At 39.4% G+C, this 17772-nt stretch overlaps 1 protein-coding gene across 50 annotated transcripts in view; it reads right to left on the reverse strand.

The window, feature by feature from the left end:
• The window catches only part of TRIP12 (thyroid hormone receptor interactor 12), a 154478-nt gene that overhangs the window by 99976 nt on the left and 36730 nt on the right, over positions 1-17772 (reverse strand). For all 50 annotated transcript variants that reach the window (XM_077957735.1, XM_077957733.1, XM_077957734.1 and 47 more), the window contains exon 2: positions 10188-10334. In XM_077957735.1, the coding sequence (XP_077813861.1) occupies positions 10188-10285 (98 nt within the window). In that variant the 5' untranslated portion in view covers positions 10286-10334. The remainder of the gene's footprint in view (positions 1-10187; positions 10335-17772) is intronic.

Genomic DNA, 17772 nt, shown 5'->3' on the forward strand with positions numbered 1-17772 from the left:
ATCATCTAGCCCACCTTGCTACATAGCCCATTTTAACTATGCTCTATTTCAACCCTTCCTTACTCCAATCATGTTTTCATCATTTTAGGAAAAGAGAAAGTCACATTTCTATGCCCAGAAATTCCAAGGAAACAAATATCCTTTTCTAACCCATACTAGTAATTGTTGAACACCTACCACTTACCAGCAAATTAACATGACACACAAAAATTCAAAATAAAACCCAGACTGTGAAAGGAATTAATAAGTCCACATGTCAAAGACAAATATAGTTGACATATACCACACCTGCTTTGCAACTGTTGCTTCAGCCTCAGAGCCCAGATCAATGAGGTCATCTCTAGAAATGTTTCTCATCTGACTCTAATAACAACCTGTATCCCCATTTCCTCTACCGAGCTGGGTTGCTTTCTGGGTTCTTTCCCTGGGAGGAAAAGAAAAACCCTACCCTACCCTCCTTTCTATAACTACTATAGAGCATGGTGCTTACTAACGTGGTGTTCTACAAATGAATGAATACCATCTGACACTGATGTTGTGTTAAGGCAGAACTCTAAAATGCCAAAAGAGGCATTATTAAAATAACACATGCATTATCTCCAGAATCAGAACAACAGTGGAATAAGCAATCCTAGAAAAGGCTAAGAGTCAACACAACTTTAAAGAACTACTAAGGAATTTAAACTTGCCAAAACGTTAGTACACACATACTCTCTGCTCTTTTCCGCCTGTCCATCTTCCTCCATAAGGCATGTACACAGCAGTTGGCAACTTCAGATGCATATCTTCCCATCTTTGTCACCAGAAAGAAAAAAAGCTAAATCTTCCAACTTTTCTCATCTTGATCATGTGACCACACCAGGTTTATCACTCTGCTCAAAAAGAGGGAGTACTGTCGATTCCCCTAGCTTTCACCAAAGGTTAAGGAATAGCTAACAGGATCAGAGTAAAACTATATTAGAACAGAGTAACTACCCATAAATGCATGGGAAGCCATTCCACAAGACTACTGTTTTAAGGAGAGGTGCCGTGCAGAACAAAAACCATGATGAACATTATTTATTGCCACCTCCATGAAAATGGTATAATCTTTTTAATAATTCAAAATGAAAGAGGGCTTGATCTAGCTTAAGAAGATGAGAGGCCTAAAAGTTAAGCTTTAAGGCACAGGGAAAGAAAGAAACATGGTGTACAAAGAGATGGTGAGATCTGCCTGGATGGACATGACATGGTAGGAAGAAGCAGTGACATAATAAGGACAGATGAACAGAGAGGAAGCAGCCAGACAGATACTAAGTCTGTAGTTCCTGGGGATCCCCAAAGTGTTACAATGCTTTGGGATCTGTATAGGATTTCTAAGACTGGAAAAGAGTATAAACTACATCAATGTGGAAACTATTGAATGGATCTTGAAAGACTGGCAGAATTTCAGTAAGATAAGGTCTAAAATGCAGAAGGCAGGCATTTTAAAAGGAAAATGGCATGATCAAAATTACTAAAGAAAGAAATTGCAAGGTATTTTAAGTAGTTAAGAATAGAGAAACTATCAAGTTTTAGTCTCTGAAACCAGTAGATATGAATTAAGTTTGGCATTGTATTTTTTTTTTTTCTTGCCGTATACTTCTTTCAAAAATCAGAAAAAGGAAAGTTAAGTTGATTGGTAGACTGACAGCTTGTCCTGAGTCATTCTTGAGTGTGGCTTCATTATTTCCCTAGAAAATATCCCAATCCAGCTAGGCGCGGTGGTTCACACCTGTAATCCCAGCACTACGGGAGGCTGACGGGGAGGATCACTTGAGCTCAGCCTGGCCAATGTGGTGGAACCCTGTCTCTACTAAAAATACAAAATTAGGCAGGCATGGTGGTGCACACCTGTAGTCCCAGCTACTTGGGAGGCTGAGGCAAGAGGAGGATGAGGCAGGAGGATCACCTAAGCCCAAGAGATGGAGGTTGCAGTGAGTCAAGTCACACCACTGCACTTCAGCCTGGGCAACAGAGCAATACACTGTCAAAGAAAAGAAAAAAGAAAAAAGAGATCCTAATCCAAACATAGTATGGCTTCTTCCCAAAAGACATTAGTAATATGGTTTAGATGTTTGTCCCATCCAAATCTCATGTTGAAACGCTGGAGATAGAGCCTGGTGGGAGGTGTTTGAATCACTGGGGTGGATGGATCCCTCATGAATGGCTTAATGCCAGTCCCCTTGGTGGTGAACGAATTCTTGCTCTGAGTTCACTTGAGATCTGGTTGTTTAAAAGTGTGCGCCTGCCCCCTCCCCACCCCTTGCTCCCACTCTTGCCATGTGATATGCTGGCTTTGCTTTCTGCCATGATTTTAAGCTCCCTGAGGCCCTCACCAGAAGCAGATGCCAGCACCACACTTTCTGTACAGCCTGCAGAACCATAAGCCAATTAAACCTCTTTTCTTTATAAATTACCCAGTCTCAGGTACTCCTTTACAGCAATGCTGAAGCCTAATACCATTTGAAATTGGAAAATATAAAAACTAAATATTAGTAAGGAAAATCAACAATCCTAGTACAATCAACTTATAATTATATGCAAATGAAAGCAGTCTTATAGAAGACAATTTTCTACAAGAGTAAATATTTGAAAACATACTCAACCCAGCAATTCCACTTGCAATAACCTAGCTTAGAGAAGTACCAGTACAAGTTCACAATGATAATGAGAATGTTCAGGTGTGGCATCATTTGCTATGGCAAAAACCTGAAACCAAATGATGAAAGAGAAGTGATTATATATACACACAATTGATATATCCACATAACAGAAAATTATGCAGACATTAAAACTGATAATATAGTACTAATGACAGATAGTGTTAAAAAAAAAAAAAAAGCCTACATTAAGGCCAGGTGCAGTAGCTCATGCCTGTAATCCCAGCACTTTGGCAGGCTAAGGCGGGAGGACTGTTTCAGGCCAGGAGCTTAAGACCAGTCTGGGCAACACAGCGAGACCCCTATCTCTATTTTAAAAAAAGAAGAGTCTGGGTGTGGGGGCTCATGCCTGTAATCCCAGCACTTTGGGAGGCTGAGAGGGGCAGATCACTTGAGCCCAGGAATGTGAGACCAGCCTGGCCAACACAGTGAAACCCTGTCTCTACTAAAAATAAAAAAATTAGACAGGTGTGGTGGTGGGCACCTATAGTCCCAGCTGCTCAGAAGGCTGAAGCAGGAGAACTGCTTAAACTCGGGAGGCAGAGGTTGCAGTGAGCTGAGATCCCACCACTGCACTCCAGCCTGGGCGACGGAGCAAGACTCTGTCTCCAAAAAAAAAATAAAGAAAAAAATGCATATGATACAGTTAATGAAGATAGCAAGTCACATTACAGTATATAAAATGATTCTATCCTTAAAAAGAAAGAAACGAACCAAAATACAAATAAAAAGCTGTCAAAAATGTCCTCTTACTCAAAAATCTTCCTATCTTTTAAGAGTCTGTTAAACTCTGCACCTTCTACAAACTCTTAAGTATTCCTATAAACTTACAGGACTTACAAGACTCAAGTCTTCTTTTCTTACCAGTACATGTCATTTATCTTCTAATGGGTAATTCCTGTCTTGCCAACTGTTTTAAAGCTTCTTTGAGACTGACTTATACTTCTCCAAGTCAACCTTTAAGGACTAGGACTGTGGTTTTCACATAATAAACTGGTAAGGATTAGCTAAACCAATTAAAAAGTCAGTTCTCCTGTACAGTGGTACAAAGGGAGATTAATAACAAAAACAAAGAAAAAAATAATAGAACAGGAGACTACATCAAAAATTATTCTCAGCCAGACTCATTCTTTAAACCTACTTTTTCAATGTGACCTCATTACTAGAGAAACAGCAATAAAACAAGAATAAGGGTTTTCTTTATCAAATTAGCAGAAAAATACAAAATGCAGATAATGTGACTAGAACGAGAAAAAGCATTCTTTCCCCTGATGGTGATAATGTAAACAGGAAGTAAAAAATTAATGCACAACAAAGTTATTCACAAAAAACTCCCGTGCACCAAGTAACTTCACTTCAGGGACCCTTTCCTGAAGAGGTATCTGAAATGTGAACATTTGGAGCATAAGCAAAAAACTTTTCCCCTACACCTACCTACCTATCCAAAAACTGAAAAAAGTAGCCATGGAAAATACTATATGTTCATTCTGTGGATTATCTGGCCACCATCTGTAAACGATTACCAAAAGATCATAATGACATGGGCAATGTTAATGTTAGGGTATTGAAAGAAAAGAGCAGGATACCAAAATGTACACACAGTATGATCAGCTACATGCCAAAGTGTACAGATAAAAAATAAAACGTTAACACAGACTTTTCTCTGAATGGTTCTTATTTTCTTTTTGTACTTTTCCGTATCCCAAACCTTTGAAATAGTTTTTTTTAAGTGAAAACACAACTCTATTTCTTTCTATATAGTCAGTGGGGGGTTAAAAAAATCTCTGCTCTAAAAATGTAAAGAAAAATAATAAATAGAAGGCTATATCCTATGTCTCACAACTGAGTTTTTGCTGAGTAATACATAATTATTAAAACTCTGTAGGCAAATTTTTTGATGGGGTGAGAAGTAGGCAACTGTATGAAAGCATTTCCTTTCATCATTCAAAAATTTCAGACAGATTCTAGTCAAATGTAAAAATGGACCCATAACAGAGGAAAAATTTATTCTTAGCATGGAGAAGGCAAAGGAAGATAAACCAAATTGGTAGACTTAATTATTAAATTTTAAAATGTTGTAGAAATTAAAATAAACCATAAAAAAAAACAAAAAAAATTTGTCCATGTTAGTTAATCAATACCTTCCACATAAAGGGCCCTGACAAAACAGTAAGTATCTCCAAAAGTATACAAAAGGCACTAACAAACAGCTCAGAAAATAAATGCAAATGGCCACGAAGCAAATTTTTCCACTCTATAGTAAACAAAGAAATGCTAACTTTAAACCAAGGAATTCTTTTTCCCCACAAACTTTTCTTTTTAAAAAGGGTATGCTCTATTGACTAGGATTTGGCAAAATGAGCACTCTCAAGAAGTATTAGTAGAAGTATTAAATTGGCCCAAGATTTCTGAAAGATTTAACAGATTTAGCAACCTGTTAAGAGTCTTCAAAATATTCATACCCTTAGATTCTGTAAACCCGTTTCATGAATTTGACTTGATAAAACCAGCTCACATTCAAGTATGATAGGCATAAGCAATATTTTTTACAGCAAAAATCTGAGGAAAAAACCTAGAGGCCCAAATTTAAATCATGGGCTTTTATATTAAAGAAAATCATGGAGCCACTTTAAATTACCCCATGGAAGAATGTTACAGAATTCCAGAAAATACATCTAGTGATAACATCATCCCTATTATTTGTATGTTGCAAGTATACATATATTGATCTCTGAATGTGGAATTTTGAAAAAACAAAAAGAAGCTACACATATAGAAAAGACTCTAAGAACACAGAACAGAAATATTAACCATGGTTATCTCTGAGTGGTAGGATTAAAATTATTTTCTTTAATTTTCCTGAAGCATCCCAATTTGTATTCTCAATATGCACTGTTTATATAATAAAATCAACATTGAACACAACTACCACTAAAGCGATCTTAAAGTTGCTATAAAATTAAATTCAATCCTACCACTGCCACTTGAGAAAAACAAGAAAAAGCACATAGTATAATAAAAACGCTACTGCACTGCCAAGAGGGAGGTGGTAGCCTACAAATACCTGTACCACAATTGGAAAAGGATAGGTAGTATCCCTGAGAGCAACCCAACAGAGAAGCAGTGGAAGGGAGTGATTTCCTATAGAAGAAAAAGAGAACAGGAAAGAGAGGAACAGGTCAGCTACAATAAAAAAAAATTAGAGAGGAAAGGGGGAAAGAAAAACAATAGAAGAAGAATAAGATGTCTAGTTCGACTGTGGATAGTGATGAAGGATGGGTGAAAAGGAGAGCAGAGGTAAAATTAGGAGAGATGAAATATATCCTCAGACTCTACTTTCATTTAAGAATGAATTTAAATAATTTTTAAAAAGAAGCTATCTTGATTTGGAAGAAAGGCACAAGAGGTCACTGGAAGGAGGTTACACAAAGAAGACAGCTTAATGCAGAGGTTTAGAAGAAAACAGTGGGTCAAAAATGAATCCTAGCACAAATCCTGGGAGGGAAAACTGCTACTTAAATTCTAAACTAAAGTTTATACCCTCTTCTAAGTCCCTCATCATAGGGATCCAGTGGTCTGCAGTGAAACAGTATGGCATAATGAAAAGATTCACTGACTTGAACTCCTGGTCAGGAGTTCAAGACCAGCCTGGCCAACATGGTGAAACCTCATCATTCCTAAAAATACAAAAATTAGCCAGGTGTGGTGGCCCATGCCTATAATCCCAGCCATTCAGGAGGCTGAGGCAGGAGAAACGCTAGAACCCGCGGGGCAGAGGCTGCAGTGCGCCGAGATCACGCCACTGCACTCCAGCCTGTGTGACAAGAGCAAAACTCCATCTCAACAACAAAAAATATCAACCTGGGGGTTGAAAAGAAGGCCTTCAAAGTTCCTCCCAGTCTTGAGATTTTGTTATGAGCAAAAGAATGAAGCTAAGCAGGCAAAGTGATATTTAAAAGAGCCAGCATCTTCTCATCTCATTTGCATTCTTAAAACTAATCAGATGTTTTGGCTAAAGCTCTAAATTTCTTTTTTTTTTTTTTTTTTTTTTCTGAGACGGAGTCTCGCTCTGTCTCCCAGGCTGGAGTGCAGTGGCCGGATCTCAGCTCACTACAAGCTCCGCCTCCCGGGTTCACGCCATTCTCCTGCCTCAGCCTCCGGAGTAGCTGGGACTACAGGCACCCGCCACCGCGCCCAGCTAATTTTTGTATTTTTAGTAGAGACGGGGTTTCACTGTGTTGACCAGGATGGTCTCGATCTCCTGACCTCATGATCCTCCCACCTCGGCCTCCCAAAGTGCTGGGATTACAGGCGTGAGCCACAGCGCCCGGCCAAGCTCTAAATTTCTATACCTGATCACACCCTTCACAATTGAGCATATTATTGACTGGCTTAAACTACATGAACTACAACAAGATTTGTCATTCTACAAATCTAATCGAGTGGCCACAAGTGATCTTCCCACCTCAGCCTCCTCAAGTACTGAGATTACAGTCATGAGCCACCATGCTCAGTCTTACTCATTTTTCAAAATACATACTATGTTGGTGCAAAAGTAATTGTGATTTTTGCCATTTAAAAAAAAAAAATTGCAAAAACCGCAATTACTTTTGCACCAACCTAAATACACAGCTGGGCATACTGGCAGGCGCCTGTAGTCTCAACTACTTGCGATGCAGTGAGCTATGTCTGCATCACTGCACTAGAGCCAGGACAATGGAGTGAGACTCTGTCCCTAAAAATAAAATAAAAACATAATACAATTTTTAAAATTTCTCAGGCCGGGTGCGGTGGCTCACGCCTGCACTTTGGGAGGCCAAGCCGATTGGATCAGGAGTTCAAGACTAGCCTGGCTAAGATGGTGAAACCTTGTCTCTACTAAAACTACAAAAATTAGCCAGTCGCAGTGGCAGGCGCCTGTAATCCCAGCTACTATGGGGAGGCTGAGGCAGGAGAATCACTTGAACCCGGAGGGCAGAGGTTGTAGTGAGCCGAGATCACAGCACTGCACTCCAGCCTGAGTAACTCCGTCTCAAAAAATAAATTTGTAACACTGATATATAGAAAAAATGACCATGCTGAAACACTGTGGATTTTAGAAGCAATGCGCTGTTGATAGCCCAAAATGATTGTCAGTTCACATGCAAGAGTCCCAATGCAACCTGAGAATTAACGTGCATAAAACCTCAGTTGTTCAAAAGGTACAAGTTACTTATATGCACATACATACATATATGTACATCTACATGCAGTCTTTAAAAGACAGAAGAAATGTCAATAGTATCCAATGTCAACAGCACACCTTATAAGTGTGTAATTATGTTTTCTTTTTAGTTTTCTATATATTCAAAATAATCTAAAATGAACATGTAACGCTTTATTACAGGAGGAATAATATTTTTAAATCAGCCACATAGGCCGGGTGCAGTGGCTCACGCCTGTAATCCCAGCACTTTGGGAGGCCGAGGCAGGCAGATCACCTGAGGTCTGGAGTTCGAGACCAGCCTCAACACTGAGAAACCCCGTCTCTACTAAAAATACAAAAGTAGCCGGGCGTGGGTGGTGCATGCCTGTAATCCCAGCTACTCGGGAGGCTGAGGCAGGAGAATTGCTTGAACCTGGGAGGCGGAGGTTGTGGTGAGCTGAGATTGCGTCACTGCACTCCAGCCTGGGCAACAAGAGCGAAACACCATCTCAAAAAAAATAAATAAAATAAAATAAAATAAAATAAAATAAGCCACATAAAGCTAAGTGTGGCTGCTCCAAAGAATAACCTGAATGTAAAAGAGCAAAAATTTTCAGAACAGAGCTCTATATACTAAGTATAAGTGGTAAGAGCTTAACATGCTAAAATACTGAAGTTTACCAATAATCCTATCAAACAGCTATCCCCACTCTGTGGACTAAGACACTGAGGTTTCCTGAAACTCTTAACAGAAGACACATAGCTATTTAACAGCAGAGGCAGAAATCACACACAAAGGCTGGGCGTGGTGGCTCATACCTATAATTGCAGCACTCTGAGAGGCCAAGGCTGGCGGATCACTTGAGGTCAGGAGTTCGAGATCAGCCTGACCAACATGGTGAAACACCATCTCTACTAAAAATACAGAAATTATCAGGGTGTGATGGTGCGTGCCTGAAATCCCAGCTACTTGGGAGGCTGAGGCAGGAGAATTCGCTTGAACCCGGGAGGCGGAAGTTGCAGTGAGCCAAGATCATGCCACTGCACTCCAGCCTGGGCTACAGAAACTCTGTCTCAAAAATAAAAAGAAAAGAAAAAACGAAATCACACACAAAGAAAGCTGCCCTAGTCCAAAGTCCCTATGCTTATCCACTTAAATAGTCTGACATCAGCATGATGTGCTTTGATTTATTCTTTATACTTGACATTAAAAAATTTTTAAATAATTTACTAGATAATACGTATTCACGGCTATGGCCTCAAATGGCTGTAGGAGATAATCCTATTAGAATTTAGAGGCTGAGCGCAGTGACTCACGCCTATAATTCCAGCACTTTGGGAGGCCGAGGCGGGTGAATCACTTGAGGTCAGGAGTTTGAGACCAGTCTGACCAACATGGTGAAATCTCATCTCTATGTCTCAAAAAACATTAGCCAGGTGCAGTGGTGCACACCTGTAGTCCCAGCTACTTGGGAGGCTGAAGTGGGGGGATTTTTAAGCCTCAGAAGCAGAGGTCGCGGTGAGCTGAAATACTGCCACTGCACTCCAGCCTGGGTAACAGAGTGATGAGACTCTCAAAACAAAAAAATTTAACCATTAAATTTTTTTAGCTAAACATAATCAATTAAGCTAAACATAATCAATGTTAGTCCCAAAATTAGAGAACTAGGCCTTGCAAGAGGAGTTCTGAGTATTTTTTACATGGAATGACAGACCTTGGCTAAATCAGATGGAGTATTACATTCAAGAAAATGCATCTGATCTGATTCTTCACACTACTTCTTACGTTACTCCAACTAAAAAGAAACACCAGACCACTAAAAACATAAGACAACTTGTTCACTAACAAAGTCAGAGTGCCTCACTACCCTGTTAATATCTATGTTGCCAAAAGGCATGATAAGGACAAAAGCTCAAAAGCTGAGTATCAAAACTCAAGTTCTTAAAACAAGTGAGGCTTCATTTCAATAAAGTATCATTAAGTCAACACATAAGGAAAAGGACCACGAATGGTGAAAGATGTGTTGTAATATACGTTTAAGGAAGTGAAGAGAAAGGGCAAACAAAACATGACACACCATATGTTAAATTTGGTGTCTGAACATGTCAGTGGCTATGAACTACTTCTTTGAGTCTAGCATATCTGGGGAAAAATTTAGGAACTGCTTTGGATTCCAGTTTGCTTTTAAGTACTCGGCTCACAAATCAGGAAAAATTACCCATATGCAATGAACCATTCAAGTTTTGGACCTCACAACGAGGCTTAAAAATATTTTTTCTTGTATTCCCAATTCCATTTCAAATTACCATGAAATACATACCTTCCTCCTATTGAGTCGTCTTGTGGTTGGGCCCCGGCAGTGTTCCTCTGTGAACGTCGCAGTGACCCCCCTGGATTGTTATTAGGCCGGTTGGACATTGGCACCTCTCTCTTGAAGGGACATACCCTTTCTAGACACTACCATTCACTAAAAGAAAAAATAAACAAAATTTATCAGATGTACAAAATACAGTATGGGCAAGAACTTACAGTGACGTGGGAATTTTCTGCGAACTATCTGATTTTACAGCCTTCACCCATGCTGCAATGTCTCATTGAACTGTGAACTCTGACTGATGAATGTGTTACAAAATGTCAGGGTATAACATATTCAAGGCATGTGGTCCAGGACTCAGCATATAAAATTAACTTAGATTTCACGGAATAGCCAGATAATTCTCAATTCAAAGAATACACAGCACGGTAGAAATGTCTTCGTTTCCACATTCTAGTACTGTGCAGAAACAGGCACTACACCTAAAGTCAAAAGATGATGGCTCAAGTCCTGTGACAGAACAGGTGTTAAAGAAGTTTGCTTTTGTACAAATCACAGCCTCTAAGCCTAGGATTCCTCAGACACAGAATTAACATGTCATATCTTCTTCACAGTATTGTTGTGAATAACAAATGAAAAAATAAATACAAACAAAACTGGCCGGGTGGAGTGGGCTCCAACCTGTAATCCCAGGATTTTGGGAGGCTGAGGTGGGTGGATCACCTGAGGTCAGTAGTTCGACACCAGCCTGGCCAATATGATAAAACCCCGTCTGTACTAAAAATACAAAAATTAGCCAGGTGTGGTGGCACACACTTGTAAACCCAGCAACTCGGGAGGCTGAGGCAGCAGAATCGCTTGAACCTGGGAGGCAGGGGTTGCAGTGAGCCCAGATCATGCCACTGGATTCCAGACTGGGTGACAGAGTGAGACTTCATCTCAAAACAAAACAAAACAAAACAAAACAAAATTGTAAAACTGTACTATCTTAATGAGCTCAATAGAGGAAACTGAGCAATGGTCCCAGATATTTTGGATTTTCAACAGCAGCTCTGCTAGCCATGACCTTGGATAAAATAATCTCTACATTTAATTTACTCTTCTTTAAAACCAGTACGTTACCTACCTCAACAGAGCTGTCAGCAACAAGAAATTGTGAAAGTATTTTTATAAGTTTAACAATTTAACTCAAAACAGTTCTTAACCAAATTGAACTTTCTATAAGAAATTATTGTACAGATAAAATACTGACACTCAGAAAATTAGTTTAACTGATAAAACAAGCCAACATTACAATCATAGAATTACAACATGTGCAAATAAAATCTTTCACTATGTTTTGTAAGCCTGCAGTCAAATTTGAAGTGGAGTTCTTTCGTTACTTCTATTTACTGGGAAAGAGAATGAACATATGACATTATAGAAACTGGTGCCAAAGAGAATGCAAATTAATCATAATTAAATCTATTACTGTACTGGATTTTGTTTTAGAGATTCCTTGTACTGTAGTAAGAAAGCAGGTTTTCTTTTGGGTTACATTGTTGATACAATTCAGTAGAAAAAGACATATCACATATGTCCAAATTAATGTAATAAACTTTAATTAGAAAGTTCAAATTACTAATTTAAGGATAGTCAGTTTCAGAAAGAAAAAAAAATACAATTAAACATTAGAAGAGAGGCAGGCAGAGAGAGAAGAAAAGGTTAAACTTACACGTACTGATATGGAAAGATATGAAACCCTCATTTGTGTGTATGTATACAAAGACTTGTATATAAATTTCTGTATACTGCCCACATGTTAAAAATTCATGGAAAGATACATGAAACATACTTTGTTAATAATGACTGCCTTTGAGAAAGGACTGGGGGATCCGGAGTTTAGAATGAAAGAAATCGGCCGGGCGCGGTGGCTCACGCCTGTAATCCCAGCACTTTGGGAGGCCGAGGCGGGCGGATCACAAGGTCAGGAGATCGAGACCACGGTGAAACCCCGTCTCTACTAAAAATACAAAAAATTAGCCGGGCGCGGTTGTGGGCGCCTGTAGTCCCAGCTACTCGGGAGGCTGAGGCAGGAGAATGGCGTGAACCCGGGAGGCGGAGCTTGCAGTGAGCCGAGATCGCGCCACTGCACTCCAGCCTGGGCGACAGAGCGAGACTCCGTCTCAAAAAAAAAAAAAAAAAAAAAGAAATCATTTTTGTTGTCATTGAGACTGTTTATAAATTTATAAGGAAATAGCAGGCTGCTCTAGCATTAACAGCTTTAAGCACAGAGCTCTTGTGCCAAACTGTCTCTGCCCAAGTTCAATTCTTGACTCTAACACTAACAAGTTGTATATAATCTTGCATATACGAGTGTCTGCATACATACTTCCCTGTGCTTCAATCAATCAAATGAGGATAAAGAACTCACACAGTAATTGTGAAGATCAAATAAAAACCCATGTAAACTACTCAATACAGTGCCAATCATATAGCAAGTGCTCAGTACATGTTAAGCATGATTATTACTATAAACATTTACTCAAAAGAATAAAAATATCTGTAGTAAAATCTAATATATCGGGAGAGGCTTCACCATAAAAATCACTGTCAATATGAGTCTTAATTTTTGGCACAATATTTTCAAAAGTGAAATGTTTTCAATTAAGGGTAAACATCTCAATCACCTGGGAAGCTTTGTCAAAATATGAATGCCTGTCCCCCAACCTGATATCCTCATTCACTGGGCACAAAAGTTGGAGACATAGTTTAAAAGAGCTTTCTTGGGTATACTGCAACACACCGAGAATTTCAGCACATTAAAGAATAAAAGGCCAGTCTTTTTCAAAATTCATCTTAGAAATTTCTCTACTTCAATCATCTCAATACCATTTCACCTAGACCCAAACAGCAAGGACAGATACAAGAGAATAGGATGATACTGTTGGTCTCACTTTAAAGAGCAAACAATAGTATCATAAACAAGGTTAGTAGTTGGCACCTGCCCATCTTCTGCTATTAAACACCTACTGTATGTCATGGAGTGTTAAGTCATTCAAATGAAACTAAGTCACACTAGTTGTTTTGCCCCAGAGTCACCTAGGTAACCTTAACAATGCTCCCCAACAACAGCCTATCTGCGGATAATTCTTGAGATTTAAGAGGAAGAAGAGCAAGTAAGAACAAAGCTGTTTATCAAATTACTACCTGCTGTTAAAGCATAAATTCATCTTTCTAAAAAGAGGCCAGGCTCTGTTAAATGTTGGAACTTTAATTTCCTAAAAGTAAATAAAAGATTAACATATGATGGATACAGGATCTCTCCCTCTGCCAGGTATCAATAAAACCAGAGAGCTGAAAGGGACCCTCAGAGATGATCAAGTTCAACCCCTTACACCTTACAGACAAATCCAAATGAAGAAAGTTCCAAGTAATCTGTTGAAGAACCAGTCTTCTGAATCCTGGTACTGAGCAGTTCTATACCCGTCAGAGGTATCACCACCTCAACTTCAAAAAAAGTTTAAAGCCTCTTTGGCTTCAGCTAAGAACCCAGAGGCCAAAAGTTTTCTCTATGCAATGAATTCCAGAATGTTTTCCTTACAGATTATTCTGTACTGACTTGACCAATTACTTATGCCTACCATATGCTATTACTTTTTAAAACACAAGTGGGAATTACACTATTATACTGCTAAAAGTTATGTTTTCATAGCCGGTAGTGAATATGAACTCAAAGAATCCATCTTCACAGGTTAACTCCTAGTGTGAAACTGGAATTATAAACCCAATTTAATATCCCTATCAAATCCTGAAATATACTACTCTTTTCTAACCATGGCCATACCTTCATTTCTGTAAAACTAATCAAGATTTTTCACATAAAACCTTTGACATTCAGTCCTAAGGCACTGAAATAAAATAGAGAACATGTATGACTTTAACAGGAAAAACAAAAAGGCTAATGGATGTCTTCAAAGTTGAAAACAAATTCATGACAACTTTGATCACAGCTGAGTGTACAACCAACTTATTCACTGTTTAAGTTAAATGACTTGAATTTTATGTGAAAAAGTATTTAACTCTACATGCAAATACCACATAGAAAAAAAACCCAAAAAACAAAAAACAACCGGCTGGGTGCGGTGGCTCACATGAGGTCATGAGTTCGAGACCAGCCTGGCCGACATGGTGAAACCCCATCTCTACTAAAAATACAAAAATTAGCCAGGCATGGTAGTGCGCGCCTATAATCCCAGCTACTTGGGAGGTTGAGGCAAGAGAATTGCTTGAACCCAGGAGGCGGAGGTTGCAGTAAGCCAAGATCGCACCCCTGCATTCCAGCCTGGCTAATAGTGAGAGTCCATTTCAAAAAAAAAAAAAAAAGTATGTTGTTGTTTTATATTTACATTTAAAAATTCATTCTTAAAATATATATCAAGAATATTCCTTCAAGGAAAACTTAAACTAAAAACATTTTGGAATTTTTCCTTTTTTTTTTTTTTTTTTTTGAGACAGAGTCTCACTCTGTTGCCCTGGCTGGAGTGCAGTGGCATGATCTTGGCTCACTGCAACCTCTGCCTCCTGGGCAAAAGTGATTCTCCTGCCTTGGCCTCCAGAGTAGCTGGGATTACAGGTGCCTGCCACTATACCAGGCTAATTTTTGTATTATTAGTAGAGATGGGGTTTCACCACATTGGCCAGGCTGGTCTTGAACTCATGACCTCAAGTGATCTGCCCGCCTCAGCCTCCCAAAGTGCTGGGATTACAGGTGTGGGTCATTGCACCTGGCTGGAAATTAATTTTTCTGCTAAATTATTAATATCATACACACACAAATAAAGGTTTTTAAAAAAACCCAAACCATTTTTTAAAAATCCAATCCTTCCTCTGGTACAGAACTTTTAGAACACCGAAAGAAATCAACTGCAAAAAAATAAAGCCAGGCACAGTTGTGGATGCCTGTAGTCTCTACTACTGGGAGGCTAAGGCAGAAGAATCACTTGACCCCAGAAGTTTGAGGCCAGCCCAGGCAATACAAGTATACAGACCTTGTCTCTATAAAAAGCTTAAAAATTAGCCACGCAGGACAGTGCACACCTGTGGTCCCAGCAACTCAGAAGGCTGAGGTGGAAGATGACTTAAGCCTGGGAGGATGAAGCTGTGGTAGGCCGTGATTACACTACTGCACTCCAGTCTGGGTAACATGGGGAGACCCCGTCTCAAAAAAACAAAAAACAAAAAAACAAAAAAACCAGCCACACATTGCACTACTGACATTCTGTTCAACAACCGACCAGATATATAACGGTGGTGTCATAAGATTATACAATACCATATTTTTACTGTGATTTTTCTGTGTTTGGATATGTTTAGACACACAAATATTTACCATTTTGTTACAACTACCTACAGTATTTGGTAGAGGAACAGGTATGTTACAAATATGTATGCAACAAACACGCTGCTATGTCTAGAGCAGGTTTGCGGTGTATGAGCAACGGGCTATACCATACAGCCTAGGTGTGTAGTTGGCTATACTATCTAGGTTTGTCTAAGTACATTCTATAATCTTCACATAATGACAAAACTGCCTAACAATAAATTTCTCAGAATGTATCCCTATCTTTAAGCAAAGCAATGTCTGCACAGTAAGCTTTTAGAAGTAAATCTCATTTGTCCAGTATGTACCCCCTAATTTCTTATGCACTTATTTAGATTTCGTCCTCCAAAAAGGCTTGGTTTGGCTTCAGATCATTAACTTGGAGGTAAATTACAGTAATAAACACAATTTGTAAGGTACTTTACTCATTTTGTAAAATTTAAATGTGACAAGGAGTCATATAAACCACTGCCTGTTAGTCCTATTTTACAAATAAAGAAACTGAAATGTTACAAAATTAGTACCCTGCATGAAACAAGTAATGGCATCCAGACCTGCAGACTACAAGCAAGAACTGACATCTGGAGCTACAGTTCTGAATTACACACACCACATAAAGAAAGAAATGACTAGGTCCCAGAACCAAGTGTGGTAAGGGGCAGTATACATTAAACCACTACGATAAAACAAAACAGAAATCACCCTTGTGTATAACAGAAGTCATTCTTGCCTACCTAAAAACAGCAAGGACTTCAAAGAAGCCTATCTTTAAAGTGGGAATGAACAACCTTTAAGCTTCCCCCAAAAGCACTGAGAAGTGCTGAGATTGAGTGGTGCTGAGAAATAGAGACAAGTAAGACAATTCCTCCTCACAAGGAGCTTACTGCTCTCCATCTCCCACCTAGGCTCACATTCTGCCTCTGCCACTTAGTAAGACCTGTAAGTACTCGCCTTCGTCTCAGTTTGTTTCTCCATTTAATTAGAGACAATATTATACTTTAGGATTTAAGTATTAGAGGACTGCATGTAAGGCTCTCAGAACCTTACCTGAACATGATAGCTGCCATTTAATGAGTGCTTATTAAGTACAATCTTAAAAGAAAAACGGGGAAAATCATCAGGTCCATCATGTGCCAGAAAGGAATTGCAGGGGATAAAAACTTCCTACAAACCCACTGGGACAGTTTATTATTTTACTTTTATTTAGGAAGGAGGTAATACAAAAGCAGCAGTTTTGTATGGTATACTCACGAGTCAAATGTCAAACTCTTTTTTTTTTTTTTTTTTGAGACAGAGTTTCGCTCTTATTGCCCAGGCTGGAGTGCAATGGTGCAATCTCGGCTCACTGCAACCTCCGCCTCCCGGGTTCAAGCGATTCTCCTGCCTCACCTCAGCCTCCCGAGTAGCTGGGATTACAGGCATGCGCCACCACCCCAGCTAATTTTGTATTTTTAGTAGAGACGGGGTTTCTCCATGTTGGTCAGGCTGGTCTTGAACTCCCGACCTCAAGTGATCCACCTGCCTCGGCCTCCCAAAGTGCTGGGATTACAGGCGTGAGCCACTGCGCCCGGCAAATGTCAAACTCTTAAGTAGCCATATGTCAAACCTGAAATAGCTGTATCTGACATAGAACAGCACAAGGCAGTTTATTAGTTCATGTTTGAATTAAGGGAAACAGAAATTTACTGCCTTTTTTCCAGTTGATCAGAAAAGTTCTCTAATCAGAAATAGAGAAATTAGGAGAGTAAGGGCCACTGAGTGCAAGAGAAAGGGCTACGTTAGGGTCTGTTAGGCACTGAATGCAATTTACGGGCATCAAAACCATTTGAATGTGATAATGGAATATTATACAACATGTAAAAATATTGCACTCCCAGGCAGGAGTGCAATGGTGCGACCTCGGCTCACTGCAACCTCCGCCTCCCAGGTTCAAGCGATTCTCCTGCCTCACCTCAGCCTCCCGGGTAGCTGGGACTACAGTCGTGCACCGCTATGCCCGGTTAATTTTTGTATTTTTAGTAGAGATGGGGTTTCACCATATTGGCCAGGCTGGTCTCAAACTCCTGACCCTCAAGTGACCCACCCTTCTTGGCCTCTCAAAAGTGCTGGGATTACAGGCATGAGCCACTGTGCCCGGCCAAACTAGTATTTTCATAACACTAGAAAACAATATTTAATGGAAAAAATACAAGATTTAAGTTGAATAGTAAAGAAAGAACGATTATGGGT

Source organism: Macaca mulatta, chromosome 12 (genome assembly GCF_049350105.2).
Source record: "Macaca mulatta isolate MMU2019108-1 chromosome 12, T2T-MMU8v2.0, whole genome shotgun sequence".
NCBI lineage: Eukaryota > Metazoa > Chordata > Mammalia > Primates > Cercopithecidae > Macaca > Macaca mulatta.